Source organism: Callospermophilus lateralis, chromosome 2 (assembly GCF_048772815.1).
Source record: "Callospermophilus lateralis isolate mCalLat2 chromosome 2, mCalLat2.hap1, whole genome shotgun sequence".
NCBI lineage: Eukaryota > Metazoa > Chordata > Mammalia > Rodentia > Sciuridae > Callospermophilus > Callospermophilus lateralis.
Window position 1 is genome coordinate 74555039 of NC_135306.1, and position 16732 is coordinate 74571770.

Here is a 16732-nt window from a genome sequence, read left to right on the forward strand (position 1 = left end):
AAATCCCTGATACTTTCCAAAAAAAAAAAAAAGAGGTTTATTAAGCTCCCCCTCCTGAAGTTTCAAGAATATGGCACCAGCATCTGCTCAGCTCTAGTGACAGCCTCATGGTGGGTGGCATCACACTGGTGGGAGCATGTGTGAAAGTGATCAACTGTGTGTGCAGAGGGGACAAATTATATAAAGTGGCCTTGGTTTATAACAACCTGCTCTCTCAAAAATTAATTCACTTCTGCAAGACCCAACCCATTAGACTAGTATTAATCCATTCATGAGAGTGGTGCCCCCATGACCTAATTGTCTTCCACTGGGCCCCACCACCTCACCACCAACACACTGGGGACCACACTTCCAGCACGTGAACCTCTGGAGGCTAAACCATGTCCAAACCATAGCAACACGCATACTTCAGCGTGGTCTTTTTTCACATGATTCATTTCATGTGTGTTTTGAATTGTCTGTACGCATTCCAGTTTTCAAAAATACAGTTCTCAAGAAATTGAAAGATAATAATTTAGAAAAAGAAATAAGCAGAAAAAATTTAGATGTAAGGATAGGACCAAACATGGCAGCTATTGATTTATATTTCAGAATATATGATCCACATCTCTAACCTTTGCCTATAAATAAGACATCCTTGTCCACCCACTATGGTTTAAATTGCATGGTCATAATTTCTGCACAAGAACAGATAGGTTTCCTTAGTTATTTCCTTTTATTTCTTCTGTTTTCTCTAAATTTAATTTTCAGTTCTGACAAGACATTGAGCTTGGCTTACACCAACTAATCTCATTATCACTAAAGAAAATAAATGATGATATTCTGCCCTGCCTGAGCCTAAGAGCCAAGGAAAAAGAAAACCTTGATACACAAAGTATGGAAATTAGAATGGTAACAAAGGTCTCTTCAGGTAGCTGCACAGAGCATATGAAGCTTGTTTGTAACACAAAGTAAGGAAAGTACAGATACAGCATTGGTGGGAGATTGTATTGCCCTGACAGAGCTCTGCAGAGCAGCTGGCTCAGAAATGAATGACCGTTTGATAACTACTCAGCTTCCCACCCATCCTTGGACACACCTTCAACCATTGGGTAAAGCCACCCTTTACAACACTCTATACAGTCCATCTACAGAACCATGCCTGGGGGAAAATTTTAGTACTGACATCCAGTACCTGCCCTCTGCTGATTACAGAATAAATTAACCCAAATATTTCTCAATCTTAAAGAGTGTGCACCATTTGGATTCCATGGGTTTCGTGGGGCAGAGAAGGCACTCAACAGAACACAGGGAGAAAGCACAGGTTTACCAGCATTTTGCCTGCCTATCCAGGAAAGATACTCATTCTGGGAGATCCATTTTTGACCACTACATTTTGGTTCTCTCTTCTCCCCCAGTTGTGTGATGGGGTTCATCTGTATTGCCACAGTGGTCCCTTTATCAGGAAGACCAAAATCTGAATGGTGAATCAGAATAAAAGTTATAATAAAGAGCATCCATGTCTACCTCACCTCCAGCCTGCAGCCTGAATATAAAGGGTGGCCAAGGTTTTATCCAGAAACCAAATATTTCACCAAGGCAGGGCTGGTAGAGAAGACAGATTATAGACCACAGTTTCTAGACACATCCTCTCCATCATAATCTGCCTAATTCCTAAGTTCTCCCTCTCTCCTTTCCTCTTCTTTTTCATGCTTCACTTCTTAGTTTTGACCTGGTCATGGTGCTTAGAAGGAATGACAGTGTGTTGACTGGGCTGGCTTCCCTGATCAAAGGGCAGGTCATCCATGGTCAGGCATCACTGCAGGGCTCCATGTCAAGAGATCCCATAGAAACAAACACTGTCCAAATGCATCAGTGCAGACAAAAGGGTGCATTATCTGTTGATAATTTTAAATAGTTAACAAAACTAACTAAAAGTGACTCTCCTCTTTATTATCACCAGGAATTCTGCCCTCACAACAAGACCAGACTGCTCCCATGCTACCAATTAGCCAGTCCCAACAGACAAGTCAGGGGCTATGAATGTAAACCCCTCTGTCCTCAAGGAGTTTGGAGTCTACCCAGAATCAATATAATTATCTGTGTTGAGAGCTCTTTGCAATAGCTTAGATAATCTAGTCTTGGCTATTTTGTAGCATTGGTTTCTCTTTATATAGTCAGCACTCTGTATCTACAGGCGCTACGTGGTCCACATTCATGAATTCAACCACCTTGGATGAAAATATTTGGAAAAAAAGTTATATCTGTACTAAATATTCACAGATTTTTTTTTCTTGTCAATATTCCCTCTACAATACGGTATAACAACTATTTACATACCCTGCATATTGTATTAGGTATAAGTAATCTATGAATGGCTTGAAGTATTTGAAGTATACAGAATAAGTGTAGGTTGTGTGTAAATACTATTGCCATTTTATAAAAAGGTCTTGAGCATCCATGGATTTTGGTATCGTCAGGGGATCCTGGAATCAATCACCCATGGAAACCAAAAGACAACTCTACTATTGATTTTTTAAAAAAATATTTTTTGTTATAGTTGGACACAATATCTTTATTTTGTTTATTTATTTTTATGTGGTGCCAAGGATCAAAACCGGTTCCTCACATGTGCAAGACAAGTGCTCCCCCACTGAGCTACAACCCCAGCCCCACAACTGTACTATTTAAATGCTCATATTTAACCCCAGTCACTGTCCATCATTTTAGAGATTTTTTTTTCATGCCAAAGACAGGTTTTGTGTATTTTTTTTCCATACCATACCAGAGAACATATGATTTCATGTCAACCAGTCTTTCATGTCAAGGTTAGTTACACCTTTGGTAAGGAACTTCCACTTTCCCATTTATGGGTGTGTTTGTGTGGTACGTGGGTGTGCGCTTACACATTTCTGTGTTTGTTTCTATGTCATAAGATCCTGTGGTAGATTTCTCCCTATCTGATTAGTGATGGGTGTCTTTAGTAGGCTACTGGAGATGTGGGGTTTTTTCTAGTTCAATTAAATGGCAAACTCTTCCCTGAATGTAGAGGTTCCTGACTCCACACCGGGTTTATATTTGTTTATTATTTCTCCCCATTTGTTTATTATTGAATATATATTGAATGTTTGGGATTGGTTTCATATTTTGCACATTAAACCTATATATGGAGATTGCATTTATGTATTAGAAAGTAGGATAGATTTTCCTCCTTCTCTATTTACACAGCTATTTCTTAACAGTGTGTTTCAGTGTCTGTTACTGAAACTGAAAAATCTATAGAATTTAGAAAAATTGGTAGAGGTAAAAAAAAATGATCCCCCAAATATGGCAGTATTTGATGTGAATCATGGCAGAGGGCCTAAGGAAATAAAATTATATAATAAGTGAAAATTAAAGAGATGAATTGCCCAGCAAAGATATCCCTCTTGGGCTTACAGTGTCCTTCAGACATGGCACAAAGAGACATAATCAGTTTGAGGCTTCAAAGCACTGAGGAGGGCAAATTTTGGGATTTAAAATGAACCAGGTTTTAGGATGACTGATAGATGGGATGACCTATAGTGTCCTTGTATTGTGTGCTCCATTGGAACACTTGAGAGATGCCATAGCAAAGGAAGTTTTTTCTTGCCTTGCTACCTCAAGGCAATCAGATAGTTCATCAATTTTCAGTCATCGTTTACTTCTTGCTACTACTTAATTAATGCATGCCGCTTAGAATTCTTAGCCTGAATAGCATCCTGGCAGTGAAAAGCATACCCATCTACAAATGAGTCCAAAGGAAAACTGGCAAAGGGCAAAACACATACATAACCCCACTGTACTGGTCCAGTGCATACGTAAGAAACAAATGACAGAAGATCCTTAACTTACGATGGCTTAACCTAATTTTTCAGCTTCATGACTGTAGGAAAACAATGTGCATTCAGTGAAAAACATACTTAGAATTTTGATTTTTTTATGCTTTCCTGAGATAGCAATATGCAGCATGATAATCTCTCATGGTGCTAGGCAATGGCAGCAAGCCACACTCCCACTATCTGCGCAATCATGAGGGGAAATAACCGATGCTCCACCATGTAATGTGCCGCCACCAGTTTTTGCATGTTATATTTTGTGTTTTCACATCCCTTCGTGTCTACAAAACATTTATCAATGTGTGTACATGAGATATTCAACACTGTAATATAAAGCAGACTTGTGTTTAGATGATCTTGCCCAGCTGTAGGCAAACATAAGTGTTCTGAGCACATTTAAGGTAGATGATGCTAAGCTGTGATTAATGTTCCAAAGGTTAGGTACATTAAATGCATGTTTGACTTAGAACAGTTTCAACTTGTGATGGTTTATTAGGACATAACCTTCTCATAAATCAAGGAGCATCTCCATGTTTATTTCTAAACATCAGTTTCCTAAACTCCTAGAAATGAACAAGAGACAGTATTGTAAAATGGTGTAAGAACTCAGGATTTGGATTCAGAATGGGTTTTAATATTAGTTTGTCCTCTTCATACCCTTTGGGAAGTTATTTCTATGCCCCAGTTTCCCCATCTGTATATTGGGAATACTAGTACTTACTTCAGAGATACTGTGCACGTTAATGGAATAACATTTACAAAGCATTTCGGCCTGTGCTTATTAGCACGTAGTAAGCAGTTAGAAATGTTAGGCACTGGGATTTTATAGGTTATAGAAGCTAATAGATGAAAACCCCTGACAGCTGAAGGTCATCACTCTGAGCTAGCCCTTGACCCAACTGTGACCAGGCCCAGATTCCATTTGTTAAGCCAAGGTGAGAGGGGTCCTGCTTTCCTCTTGGCATGTTTCCATGTTTGTAATGGTTTTGTTTTCAATCACTTCTGCTTATGGTTGATTTCTTTGATGTGAATCTTATTAAACTTAATGGCCTTGAGGCAGTTTCCCCCATTTTTCTTAAACATTTTGCATTGAGTGCTTTAATTTTATGAAGCAGAAATGGATAAATAAGGACCAAGCTACAGTAAAATGTTCCTTATGAGCCACCCAAGGGAGGTGAGATATTTGCCTTAGGCCTCAAGGTGGACTTGACTATAGCACGCTACTGTGCAATACTGTCCAAATGGTCTATGTGCCGCCCAGTATAGTGGCCACTAGCTATCTGTAGCTACTGAGCATTTGGAATGTGGTTATTGTAATTGAGGAAGCAAAGTGTTTTTTAAATTTATTTAAATTTAAATAATCAAGAGTGTCCACTTACTATTGGGATAGTATTCATAATGATGAATTCTTAATATTGGATGACTGATTCAGGGATTAAGTGGTACAAAGAGTTGTTTTGTCCATTTAGTAACTAATCAGATAATGCCATAAAATTTTTTTTTAAATCTCAGAAAAGACCTTTATACGTAGAAAAACAAAGCCTTCTATAAAACTCTGGGATTCTCTTAAGTAAGCATAATTTGAAATTTGAAATTCAACCCTTAATCTAGCAATCTGTGGTATCTTTATTTCCCAGCCTTCCATAAATGCTGATTAAATCAAGGTATGTCTATAGTGAATGCTCAGTAAATATGTGGTATATGAATTATTGGTGTAGGAATTATTAAGAAGTTGATTCTGCAAAGGGTGGGAGATGTGCATTTCTAGTCCAGTATCTGATGCAATGATTCCTATCAACCCCCTTCCCACAATTCTACTGTTGCTTTTTCTTGTATGGGAAAGACTTCAGTTGTACAGCTAAAGATAGAATATGTGGTCATGCTGTGATTTCATTATTATTTCTCAAGGTAAATTAAAAGAATGGTCTTTGGTCCTCTATGGCACATCTGTGCAGCCATACTCCCCAACCAACGAGTTTCCTAAGGTGGAACGTTTCCGCTATAGCCGAGTCGAAGACCCTACAGATGACTATGGTGCAGAGGATTATGCAGGTGAGCTGTTCCCAAAAGCACACAGCCCAAGAAAGCTCATACATCATGGCACCATGTGGGATAATTAATATAATAATGACATGATATGATACTAAATGATACAACATAACATAATTACCCATATTCTAGTATATTTTCTTCTATTCCTCCAAATATTTGTGAGTATATTGGCTTATTCATATATTCAAACATCCATATATGTTGTCTCCAAAACTATTAGTCCATACTGTGATTGCAGTATTGTGTCTTTAATCCATAATCAGGGGCATATAGTTTGTTGAGAATTTTACACTATTTTAAATAATATTTGGATGAACATTGTTTATTAGTCTTTGTCTGTATCTTCAATTAATTTCTTTGAGTAGGGTTCTATTCTGAGATGTATTGCATCAGAGGGAATAATCAGTTTTAGGACTTGGAAACATTTTATCACATTACTATCCAGATAAAATGTACCAATCTACACTGTGACCCTCTGTGTGGGTGTTTATAGCATCACTCCAGCCAGAAAGAAAAGGAAAAAAAATTTTTTTAAAAAAAAGAAGGGTTATTTTAAAATTCATATACCTTTGATTGCTAGTAATTTTATACATTTTTCTTCTGATTTCTCTGAAATAAATTCAATGTGTTTTATCCATTCTTGTATTCAAGGTGGCAGTAATTCTCATATCTATTTATAAGAATTCTGTATTTTACTGATTTTGCTGGATCTCATATTTGATGAAAACATGCCCTCAGTTATCATTTGCTTCACAAATGTAATTTTTGTTTTGTGTTTTGATATTTTAACAGAAAACACTCTTGGAGAATGAGTTTTATAGTTTCAAATACAACATTTGCCAATTTTTTTTTGTTTGTTTTTACAGAAGTTTTATCCTTTCGTATCAGCTAAATATTCATGGGAGGTTTTTTTTGTTTGTTTGTTTGGTAATCTCTTGGTTTTTGCATCTGGACATTAACTCACTTTATTGGAACTTACTTTGGTTTATGACATACACTGTGAATTGAAACTGTCTTAATTACTTTCCAAATAGTTTAACAACACTGGCTGAGTAATTATCTCTTCTTTTATTAGTTTGTAATTTTTTTTTTTAATAACAACATACTAAGTTCTGTTACTAGGGTCTCTTCTGGTACCTCCTTTCTGATTCATCATTCTAATAATTCTTAAACCAATTCTACCTTATCTGTCCTATGTACTTCTATTCCACGATGTTTTAATTCTGTTTTGTTCTACTTTTGCAATATTGGGGATTTGAACCCTGAGCCTCACACATGCTGGGCAAGCACTCTATGAGCTACATCCCCAGAACTTTATATTTTTTATTTTGAGGAGGGACCTTGACTGGTCTCAACCTTGCAATCCTCCTGCCTCAGCTGCCTGAGTAGAGTAGCTGGGATTATTGCATGTGCCACTATGCCTGTTTCATAATTTTTGCTTGTTTTCTTTTTTAATCAAACATTTATTGTATTGTATTGTATTGTATTGTATTGTATTGTATTGTATTGTATTGTATTTATTAGCTCTGGGGATTGAACCTAGGGCCTCACACATACTAAAGACTTACTCTACCACTTAGCTACCCCTATCCCTCATGATATATTTCAATATTTATAGAACATCTGTTTCTCATTTTCATATCAATTATTGCCCTACTATTCTTCAGATGAATTTTTAAATGATTTGTTAAGTCCCACTTTAAAAGTCTCATTGGAATTTAATTTGAATTCATATGCAATTTCATTGTAACAATTGTTTTTACAATAGATATTCTTTCCATATGAAACATAGACCATGTCCAATTTTTCGGAAACCTTTTCCTTTTGTGTAGTTTTCTTCCTATTAGTATTATACCTAAGTATTTAGGTCTTGTTGCTCCTGTAATGAAAAAATGTTTCATGCTTTCTAACTAGTATCTGATAATATGTAGGAAATCTATAAATTGCTGCATTTTATCTAATATCTGGCCATGTTGCTTAACATTCTCATTATTTTATGTTCTAAAGTTGATTTTCTGGAGGTGGTTTAGGTACTATAGCCATATCATTGTCAAATTACATTTTTTTATCTTTCTGTTATTATGTTTCTGATTCCTGACTTGTTGCATTAGCTTCCACTTTTAGGAGCATTCAGTCCTTCTGAGATATGATTATATATAACACTTAATGGACAATCTGTCTTAATGGAGAACTGTTTGTAAATAGAAGCGTAATACATCATTAAACAAGAAATATTTTGTTCCTGCGATTCTGGGATTTTGCTCTAGATACTAAGATAAATGTACATCATTACTCTCCTGAACAGAACATCTTAAATATGCATGTAGTTCCTTTTATTCTAAACAAGTAGTATCCCAGAGTCAGTAACATGCTTGGATAATTAAGAGCACCTGAGCTGACCAGAGCTAGACTCTATTGGATTTTATCTTGCTTTGCTTTGTATTTATAGCATTTCTATTTATGTTATAATTAGCAAACCATTTTGTCTTCTCTGATAGGAGAAAAGTCTATCCAAAAATATAAATGGGTACAACGGTAACCTATTACTCTTTACGTGATTCAAATTTCAGTAATATTTATAATTCAAATTTGGTAATGTTAAGTTTCCGAACATAGTTGTACATGTTTGTGGTTTTTCTGATTGCATCTCAAACCCTGACATTCCACTTGTGAGAGAACAAAGAAAATTATTTCATTATTACCCAGCACCCTGCAATGCTAGACTGCATCTGGGACAGTTCATGATGACAAGGGGAGCAACAGCAAGCGAAGCTGCCATGCAGAGCCCTTTGGGCACTTCTCAAGAACAAAATTTTTAGGGTTTTGTTTTTTTTTTTTTAATTCTAGAAATCATCTGGTGAAAATTGAGGGCCACCCATGACTCCTTTGCTGTGGAGTTGTGATACTTACCTCTGTGGGGAAACCAGCCTGACTAGAGGCACACAGGGCATTATCACAACTAGATCTCTGTGCTGTTTCTTCAAATCCCAGGGACTGTGAGACCCACAGCTGGCTGAACTTCAACCTTCAACCTCTTACACAGTAGTAACAACACTCCTGGGTGTGCAGTGAGAGACAACTAAACTGTCCCAAGTTGTACTCCCTGTGGAATTTAATTTAGAGATCAATTTAAGGCCTTGGGGGAAAATAGAAATAAATAGTGCTGTCAAATGACTCTTGCAATTAATTAGAAATATATTTCAAATATGCAGTATTTTAATTGACTTATTTCCATTGAGATCAAGAGATCATTTCAGGTACGTGATTTTCTACATTAAAACAAGAAATCTGGCCTTGGTTTTAGGACACTTCTTGATTCCTTTTCATATGATACTACTGGTCAAACCACTGTAACTTTTGGAAAATCAGTTTTCGCATCAGTCAAATGAGAGTATTTGATTACCAGATTTTTTTTTCTAAGTCATTCTACCCCAGGTCTAACATTGTATGTGTCTACATGCGGTAATTATAGAACATAATTCCATAATGACAAAAGGAGGCCAAGGTTCAACAACAGTTTGTCTCCTTTTGATTAAAGCAGGGTTCAAAACATTTCTGGTACTCTTGACCTACTATTTGCACATCTTATGCAATTATTCATTGCCAGTTAAGAATCACATGAATTTTTTTTTTTAAAGAGAGAGTGAGAGGAGAGAGAGAGAGAGAATTTTTAATATTTATTTTTTAGTTATCGGCGGATACAACATCTTTGTTTGTATGCGGTGCTGAGGATCGAACCCGGGCCGCACGCATGCCAGGAGAACGCGCTACCGCTTGAGCCACATCCCCAGCCCCAATCACATGAATTTTTATTGGGAAAGAGCTTAAAACTTAAGAGACCAAATATACCAAAATATGGAGATCAAGGAAAATGAAGTAAAAATTTCTATAAGAAGTCCATGCCATCAGAAAGCTTTGTATCAGTCATAAAATAGCTCTCTTTCTGTCATCTTTCCCTTACTGCACATTCTCTCTAGTTCTAAACCAAAGAATATTCAGAGAGAGAAATTAAGAACCTTCATCCCCTGGAATTCTTTAAGCTAGCTCACATTTTTTAATTTGTATGTCATTTTCTTGTGTGGATCTGACTACTGGCCTTTGGATCGGACACAATGTTAAATCTATTATCTGTGCCTGAAGTACCTGCTTTGTGATCCAGGACTAGATGCTGATAAGCTTGTGCCACATGCCATAATAATGTTTATGTCTGGCCACACTGTTTCAGATGTGTTCAGTGCCTTTGGTGACCTTGGATGAGATAGGCAATCTGTTCTAGGCATTGAAAAATAACCTTTTTTTCTTTTTGTCAACAACTGCTCATTTTTCTACAAATCCTATATTTTATTATTATGCATATTTAATTGCATATTGATTTTTTTCCTCTTGCTACAGTGGCCTTGTTCATTCAGATTCTGGAATATTTGTCACCTCCACAAGACCAGGCCAACACTGAATTTCTTGATACTTAGGCATTTGAAATTTTTCCAGTAAAAGTCAGGCTCATCTCCTGGCTTACAACCACATTGACCATTACTCTTCCATCTCTAAGAAAGTATCACTGCATAAGAAAAAAGAAAGGTCCTAGTCTATATCAAAGTCTAGGGAAAGGTGACCTTCTAAAATCATTATTTATTCTGAGTTTTGTTCTAATCTCTTTTGGAAAGGTCCCTGTGATCCTGAGTGCAGTGAGGTTGGCTGTGATGGGCCAGGACCAGACCACTGCAATGACTGTTTGCACTACTACTACAAGCTGAAAAATAATACCAGGTAACAGAGAAGCTATGTCAGATCCCCAAGGAACACCCCAAATGTGCTAATGAATAAGAAAAAATTATATATGCATACATGATGTTTTGAAATATGCATGCATCGTGAAATAACTAAATCAAATGATTGAATATGTGTAGTCTCTCACATTCTTATTATTTTTTTGTGGTGAAAACCCTTAAGATCTACTCTTAGCTATCTGCAAGTATACAGTATGTTGTTATTAATGCTAGCTACCATCATGTACAATAGATCTCTTAAACTTAATTTTTCTGTCTAACTAAAGTTCATGTCATTTCCATCCCACGGATGGATGATGCTCTGGCTGTATTTGCCCTTCATGAACATGTCAGTGCATTGACCAACTTGATATTTCCCACATTTCCCAACATGCAAGAAAATCACATGGCCAAGGGGCTGGTCCCTGGTTGTCCTCACTCTTCCACTCTGAGCACTGAGGTGGACCTGTGTCTCTGATCCCTGGCTTTTGACCAGAGCTATACAAATATGGGGCAGAGGTGAGGACAGTGACTACCCCAGGGGGAGCCCATCCTCCCCACCCCACCTCTCACAGTCCTCCATACCGTCTCCCTACTCCTTCAGGCAAAAGCCCCCTCTGGGGAGCTGACTTTGGTACCTCCATACCCAATACACCCAGACAGACTCAAGCATCGTCAAATTCCTCCTTTTAAGTCCATGTTGGAATTTAAATTCTTCAAGGAAAAAGCCCTTGGCTGTTTCTGTTATCTCTCAAACTTAGTAAAATGCCTGATATTTAATGGGTGCTCAGTAAATATGTGTTGAATGGATAAATAAATCAAGCACCGTCTTTCAGTTATGGACAAACAAGGGAGTTATTTTAAAAAAACAAATTCTCTTAAGCAACATAAATTTAAATATGTTTATGTTTACTTAGATAATAGCATATGACTGCAACCACCGCCCACATGTACAGATCACATGAGAAACAATATAAATAGAAGAAGCCCTTGTTAGAGTGACCTTTGAGCATAAAATCATGGTTCCCACATATCTTCTCTCTGATCCACCACTACAGGTTTGCCCTTGACACCCAGTATGTACCCATTATTCCTTGTGAGGAGTCAGACCTTCACTAGGAGATGGTTGGGACCAAGAGCCCCCTTGCTGGGAGACTTGGTGCTGTGTGACTGCATTGCTCCTCAGCCCTGTACAGGAGGAAGCTTTAGCAAACAGCATTGAACCCTGGGGATTTGGTGTTGGTGTTCTGACTTTGAGGCTGAGGGCCACTGTTTGCACAAGAATGCTGAGGGCAAGAGGCTGGTGATGTACCATCTCTCTTCCTGTTCTCCAATGCAGGATCTGTGTCTCCAGCTGTCCCCCTGGCCACTACTACGCAGACAAGAAGCGATGCCGAAAATGTGCGCCCAACTGTGAGTCCTGTTTCGGGAGCCATGGTGATCAGTGCCTCTCCTGTAAATATGGGTACTTCCTGAATGAAGAAACCAACAGCTGTGTTATTCACTGCCCTGATGGGTCATATCAGGACACCAGTGAGTTGATTTCAAATATTTGGGTTTTAGAAAAGATGTGGGTTTTTCACTTGAGCGACTTTGGGAGGGATGTTCCTCCTTTATGAAATCTGGTTTGCTGAATGTCAAAGAGAATTTAACCAATTTATTTTACGAGATGGTTTAGAAGCTTTGTGTGAAAATGTCTGTAACTAACTGTTGTCCGAGGATCCTCAAGACCACTCTTACATTCAGCAGTTTGCTAGGAATACTCATAAGACTGAACTCTTATACTCACAGTTATGGGTCCTGGAACAAAGGGATACAAAGTAAAATCAGCAGCAGGAAATGATGAAGCCCAGAGGAAAGCAGGTGCAAGCTTCCAAGAGCACCCTCCAGTGGAGCCACACAGGACATGTTTAATTTGTGGCAACATGTTTGAAGTTGTCCACCAGGGAACCTCAGTAGAGACTTGGCACCCAGGGTTGTTACTAGTAGCTAGTGCCTAGTATGCACCAAAATTCTAGACTCCTAGAAGGAAAATAGGTGTTTACTATAAACCATTTATTAATACAGGGTTTGTACAGTGCAAGGTACTCACTGAAATGATGGTAGCCCTCCGCAAATTCTAATTTGAAGGTACCAGCCATGGACCACTTTGATAAGCAGTCTTGAAAGAATAGTGGCTAGATCAATCTTTTCTGCACACTCACTGTTAAGGCAACAGGCCTGTATGCTATCAAAGTATACTTTTTTAAAAGTTTAAAAAGTGTGACTTTCTTATAAATGTAGAATGAACATATGTCAAAGATACTTACTTCATTAATAAGGGAACGTGCATAATGACAAGTGGGTTCAAAAATGATCAGATTGCTAGTCCACCAGGAAAGGCAAAATTAAATCCTTCTGTTGTTCAATTTTGTTTACATAAAAAAATTGAATAATTTCCTACATGGCAAGACAACTCAAATAAGGGGAGTCTTTTTCTAGTGGACAAAGAATATTTACAGCTTTGCCAGAAAAAAATTTGTGCATGAACATGTGATGTTAGAGTTTGGGCTCTCTTCAGCTGTAATTAGCAAACAAGCAAAGCCCATATTGCCTTAGAGAATTAGTCTTTGGGCAGACCTATTAGATAGTATTCCAGTATATCCCTTAAAAAAGGCTACAGGTATCTTTTGTTTGTTTCTGAATTCTGGATAATTTGTCTTAATGAGGATATGATGCCATGATATTTAATGACAGCAATCCATCATGTTTCTGCACAACTTAAAAAATATATTTAAAAAAAGTTCAAAGAAGCAAGAGTTGTTTAAAAAAAAAGATCAGACAAGAAGTTTGAAGGAGTTGCCCTTGCTTCTTAAGAAGTGAAATTCTCTTGATTCAAAGGTACTACATACTTCCATACGTAGCATGTGGGTTCTGTATCTTACCCTCTAGTGTAATGGGTAGGAATTCTCTTGTAGTTCCTTTTTGCCTCCAAATTTGGAACATGACAGGGAAAAAAAATTGGGAGAGAGGAAGGGGCATAAAGGATCCACAGAAATATTCAGTATTTGTTAGGGAAAATAAAGTCAAAATTCTGTTAAGAAGCATGAGCCTTGGAAAATAAAGTTAGTTCTAGAATGTTATATAACAACAACAACAACAATCCACATACAAGATAACTGAGATTGGGGGCAGGGATTGCTGGGAATAGAACCTGGGGCATGTACTGTATCACTGAGCTACATCCCCAGTCCCCTTATAGTTTTGTTGTTGTTTTTTTTTTCCAGAGAGCTTGGGAGATGGATATATAAGAAAAGATGTTCAAATAATTACTTCCGCTACCACATTGTATTGATTCCAGTGGTCTGTGTATCTCTTTCCCATGTAACTGCCTTTTGTTATAGTTTCATCCTTTAATGAGCCTATTTACATACAATATTAGTCATGTATGGTCATGACTGATAGTTACTGCCAACTGTTTTATAGTTTATATCACCCTTTTGAAAAACTGCATTAACTTCTCAGGACAGCTGGTAGATAGGTATCATTGTAATCTCCATTTACCTAGAGAGAGAACCTGCCCATTGGAAAGCAGAATGCAAATCTAGAATCTCTGCCTTCAGATCCTAGGCCATATCCAGTATTCTCAATAGCATAGTGAAGGAGATCATGTGACAACTATGATAACTGTGCCAAGGGCTTTGGGTTTCATGCTGAGAGGCTAAACCTTGATCCAGTAGGACCTTGTAGGGATCTGTAAAGCAGTGTTTCTCTATGGAACTCTGTAGAACATCAGCATTTAAAGACCAGGTAAGAGAACCTGTGAACAAAGCTTCATTCAGTTCTACACACAGGTGTGACTATAACCCACTTGCATTTCAAAGAAGATACCAAGTTACCAGCAAAATTTTATTCAAAGTTAAAGGACTTCTTTAACACACCAAATCACTGTTTTTCACAGTAGAACAATTGCACGTTTGCCTTTTTTTTTCCAGTGTGGACCAGGGTTTGGAAGTGAACAGGAAAGCCATTATTCACAGTGTACATTTTCAAATCAAATATATTTTTATTCTACAGAATATAGATATTATCTGAAATATAATAATATTCATGTCAATTCCACAGCAGCAGTAGAGTGCAAGCCACTATTTAGACAATGCAAGAAATAAGCAACCCTTATCTCACAATATTAAGTATAGGCTCCTTTTGCTAGTTAGTTCAAAAGAATAGTCCTGAGAGCTGTGGGCCTGTAGGGCAACAGTCCCATTTCACCATATTGCTTTCCAGTCCTTGCCTAGTGGTGGTATACCAGCCTAATGAGAGGGATTTTCAGTGCTGGAAGTTAGGAAACCCTGCTTGGGAAGGAGAATGGAAAGAAGAAAAATAAAACTACTCAACTAAGAACTAAGTGGGCTGCAGTTCTCTTGTCTACAGGGTGGCAGATGAGTGTGAGATATTTCCCAGCGTAACAGTTCATGCCTGTATTCAGTTTGCAGAGAAGTGGTAACAAATGGTGATTCTGGCTTTCCTACAGTTTTCTTCTCAAGGCATGGACACTGTAGTATATATTGCAATCATTAGACCATCTCCACATGCTTTTATGCACTCTAATTGAACAACAAGTCCATAACTTTGTTTCTTTTTTATTTTTTAATAGAGAAAAATCTTTGCCGGAAATGCAGTGAAAACTGCAAGACATGTACTGAATCCCATAATTGTACGGAATGCAGGGATGGGTTAAGGTAAGAAAGTGGAGGACTTCATCAATAACACAGCCCCTGGAGTTTCTCAATGTAAACAAATTTTTAAAAAATAAGAATGAAAAAGTAGGGCCAGAGCTGGAGCTCAGTGGGAGAGCACTTGTCTAGCATGTGTGAAGCACTGAGTTCAACCCTCAGCAAAACATAAAAATAAACAAATAAAATAAAGGTATCCTGTCCATCTACAGCTATAAAAAAAATTTTAATAATAAATAAGTATATACATAGCCCTTTTATCACCTACCTTTGGTTTGACTTCCACTGAAGCACTTGATTCCTGTTTGCATTACCTCTAACCTTATATCTGAAAAATTGGGTGCCATCTTGGCTAAGGGAGGGTTATAAACTAAATAAATTCTCTGTAAAAAAACATGACTCAGATACAAGTCAATAAAAATGACCATTTGAGAGGCATTCTTCGTACTTTTTGACCTGCATTGTGCCAGTCAAGGATTACTGTGCAGGTAATGCCAATGAATTATATTTAATCCCCCTGATTAATTCCTTGGATGGTGGAAAGTTATTCCCTTATCTTTATTATTTCTCTGCACATACCCAGTCATTCTCTTATCTTGGTACCTCAGGCTTGGCTCCATTATGTGATGTTATGCACATCGATTTAACACAGAAGATGCTTTCCTTAAATGGATGGCTTGCTCATTGCTGAAGCCAGGTAGTTGTTAGACTCTGTATGTAAACACTTTGCAGCTCTAACAAACTCAGCCACCTGACCTCAGAAGAAGGTTGGACCATGCCACATTAAGTGAGGAGTTGGACTCTGACTTAACTTAGAGTTAGAATTCTCCTGCACTGGATTCTTTTTCAGTATTGAGAGTGTCTTTGTTTCTACCTTTGATCAGAGGTCAAATGGACAGGGTCCATGCAATTTGCAGTCAGACAATTATTCACATTAATCAGTATTAGAACATTGTTTTCATTTAGATCCATCCATTATTTGAGGCTTTATCACTTTTTCCTCCATAACTGTATGCATTATTAGTTTGCTTAGCACCTTGCATCTTGACACTTCAACTTTGATAAATGTCAGACCCTTCAGCCTCGTAATTCTTCTTGGAAAAGCAACATGGTGGCATAATAGGAAGGAATAAGGAAGATGTGAGTTTAAATCCTCCTTTACTGTTAAGGTGACCTTGGGCAAGTCACCTAACCACTCAGAGCTTCCATGTTCTCATATATAAAATGGTACAAATAACCCTTATTTTACTGGACTATGATGATAAAAAATAAATTGTGGTAACATTTATGAAGTACCTATTTCTGCATATGTTACATAATTGGTCCATGAAAAATTTTTTTATAAAAAGGTTACTTACATTTT

General features: G+C 37.5%; 1 protein-coding gene across 3 annotated transcripts in view; it reads left to right on the forward strand.

Moving 5' to 3' along the window:
* Pcsk5 (proprotein convertase subtilisin/kexin type 5) overlaps positions 1-16732 on the forward strand; it is a 429480-nt gene that overhangs the window by 264764 nt on the left and 147984 nt on the right. For all 3 annotated transcript variants that reach the window (XM_076846064.2, XM_076846065.2, XM_076846066.2), the window contains exons 14-17: positions 5745-5888; positions 10553-10655; positions 11994-12187; positions 15291-15375. In XM_076846064.2, the coding sequence (XP_076702179.2) occupies positions 5745-5888; positions 10553-10655; positions 11994-12187; positions 15291-15375 (526 nt within the window). The remainder of the gene's footprint in view (positions 1-5744; positions 5889-10552; positions 10656-11993; positions 12188-15290; positions 15376-16732) is intronic.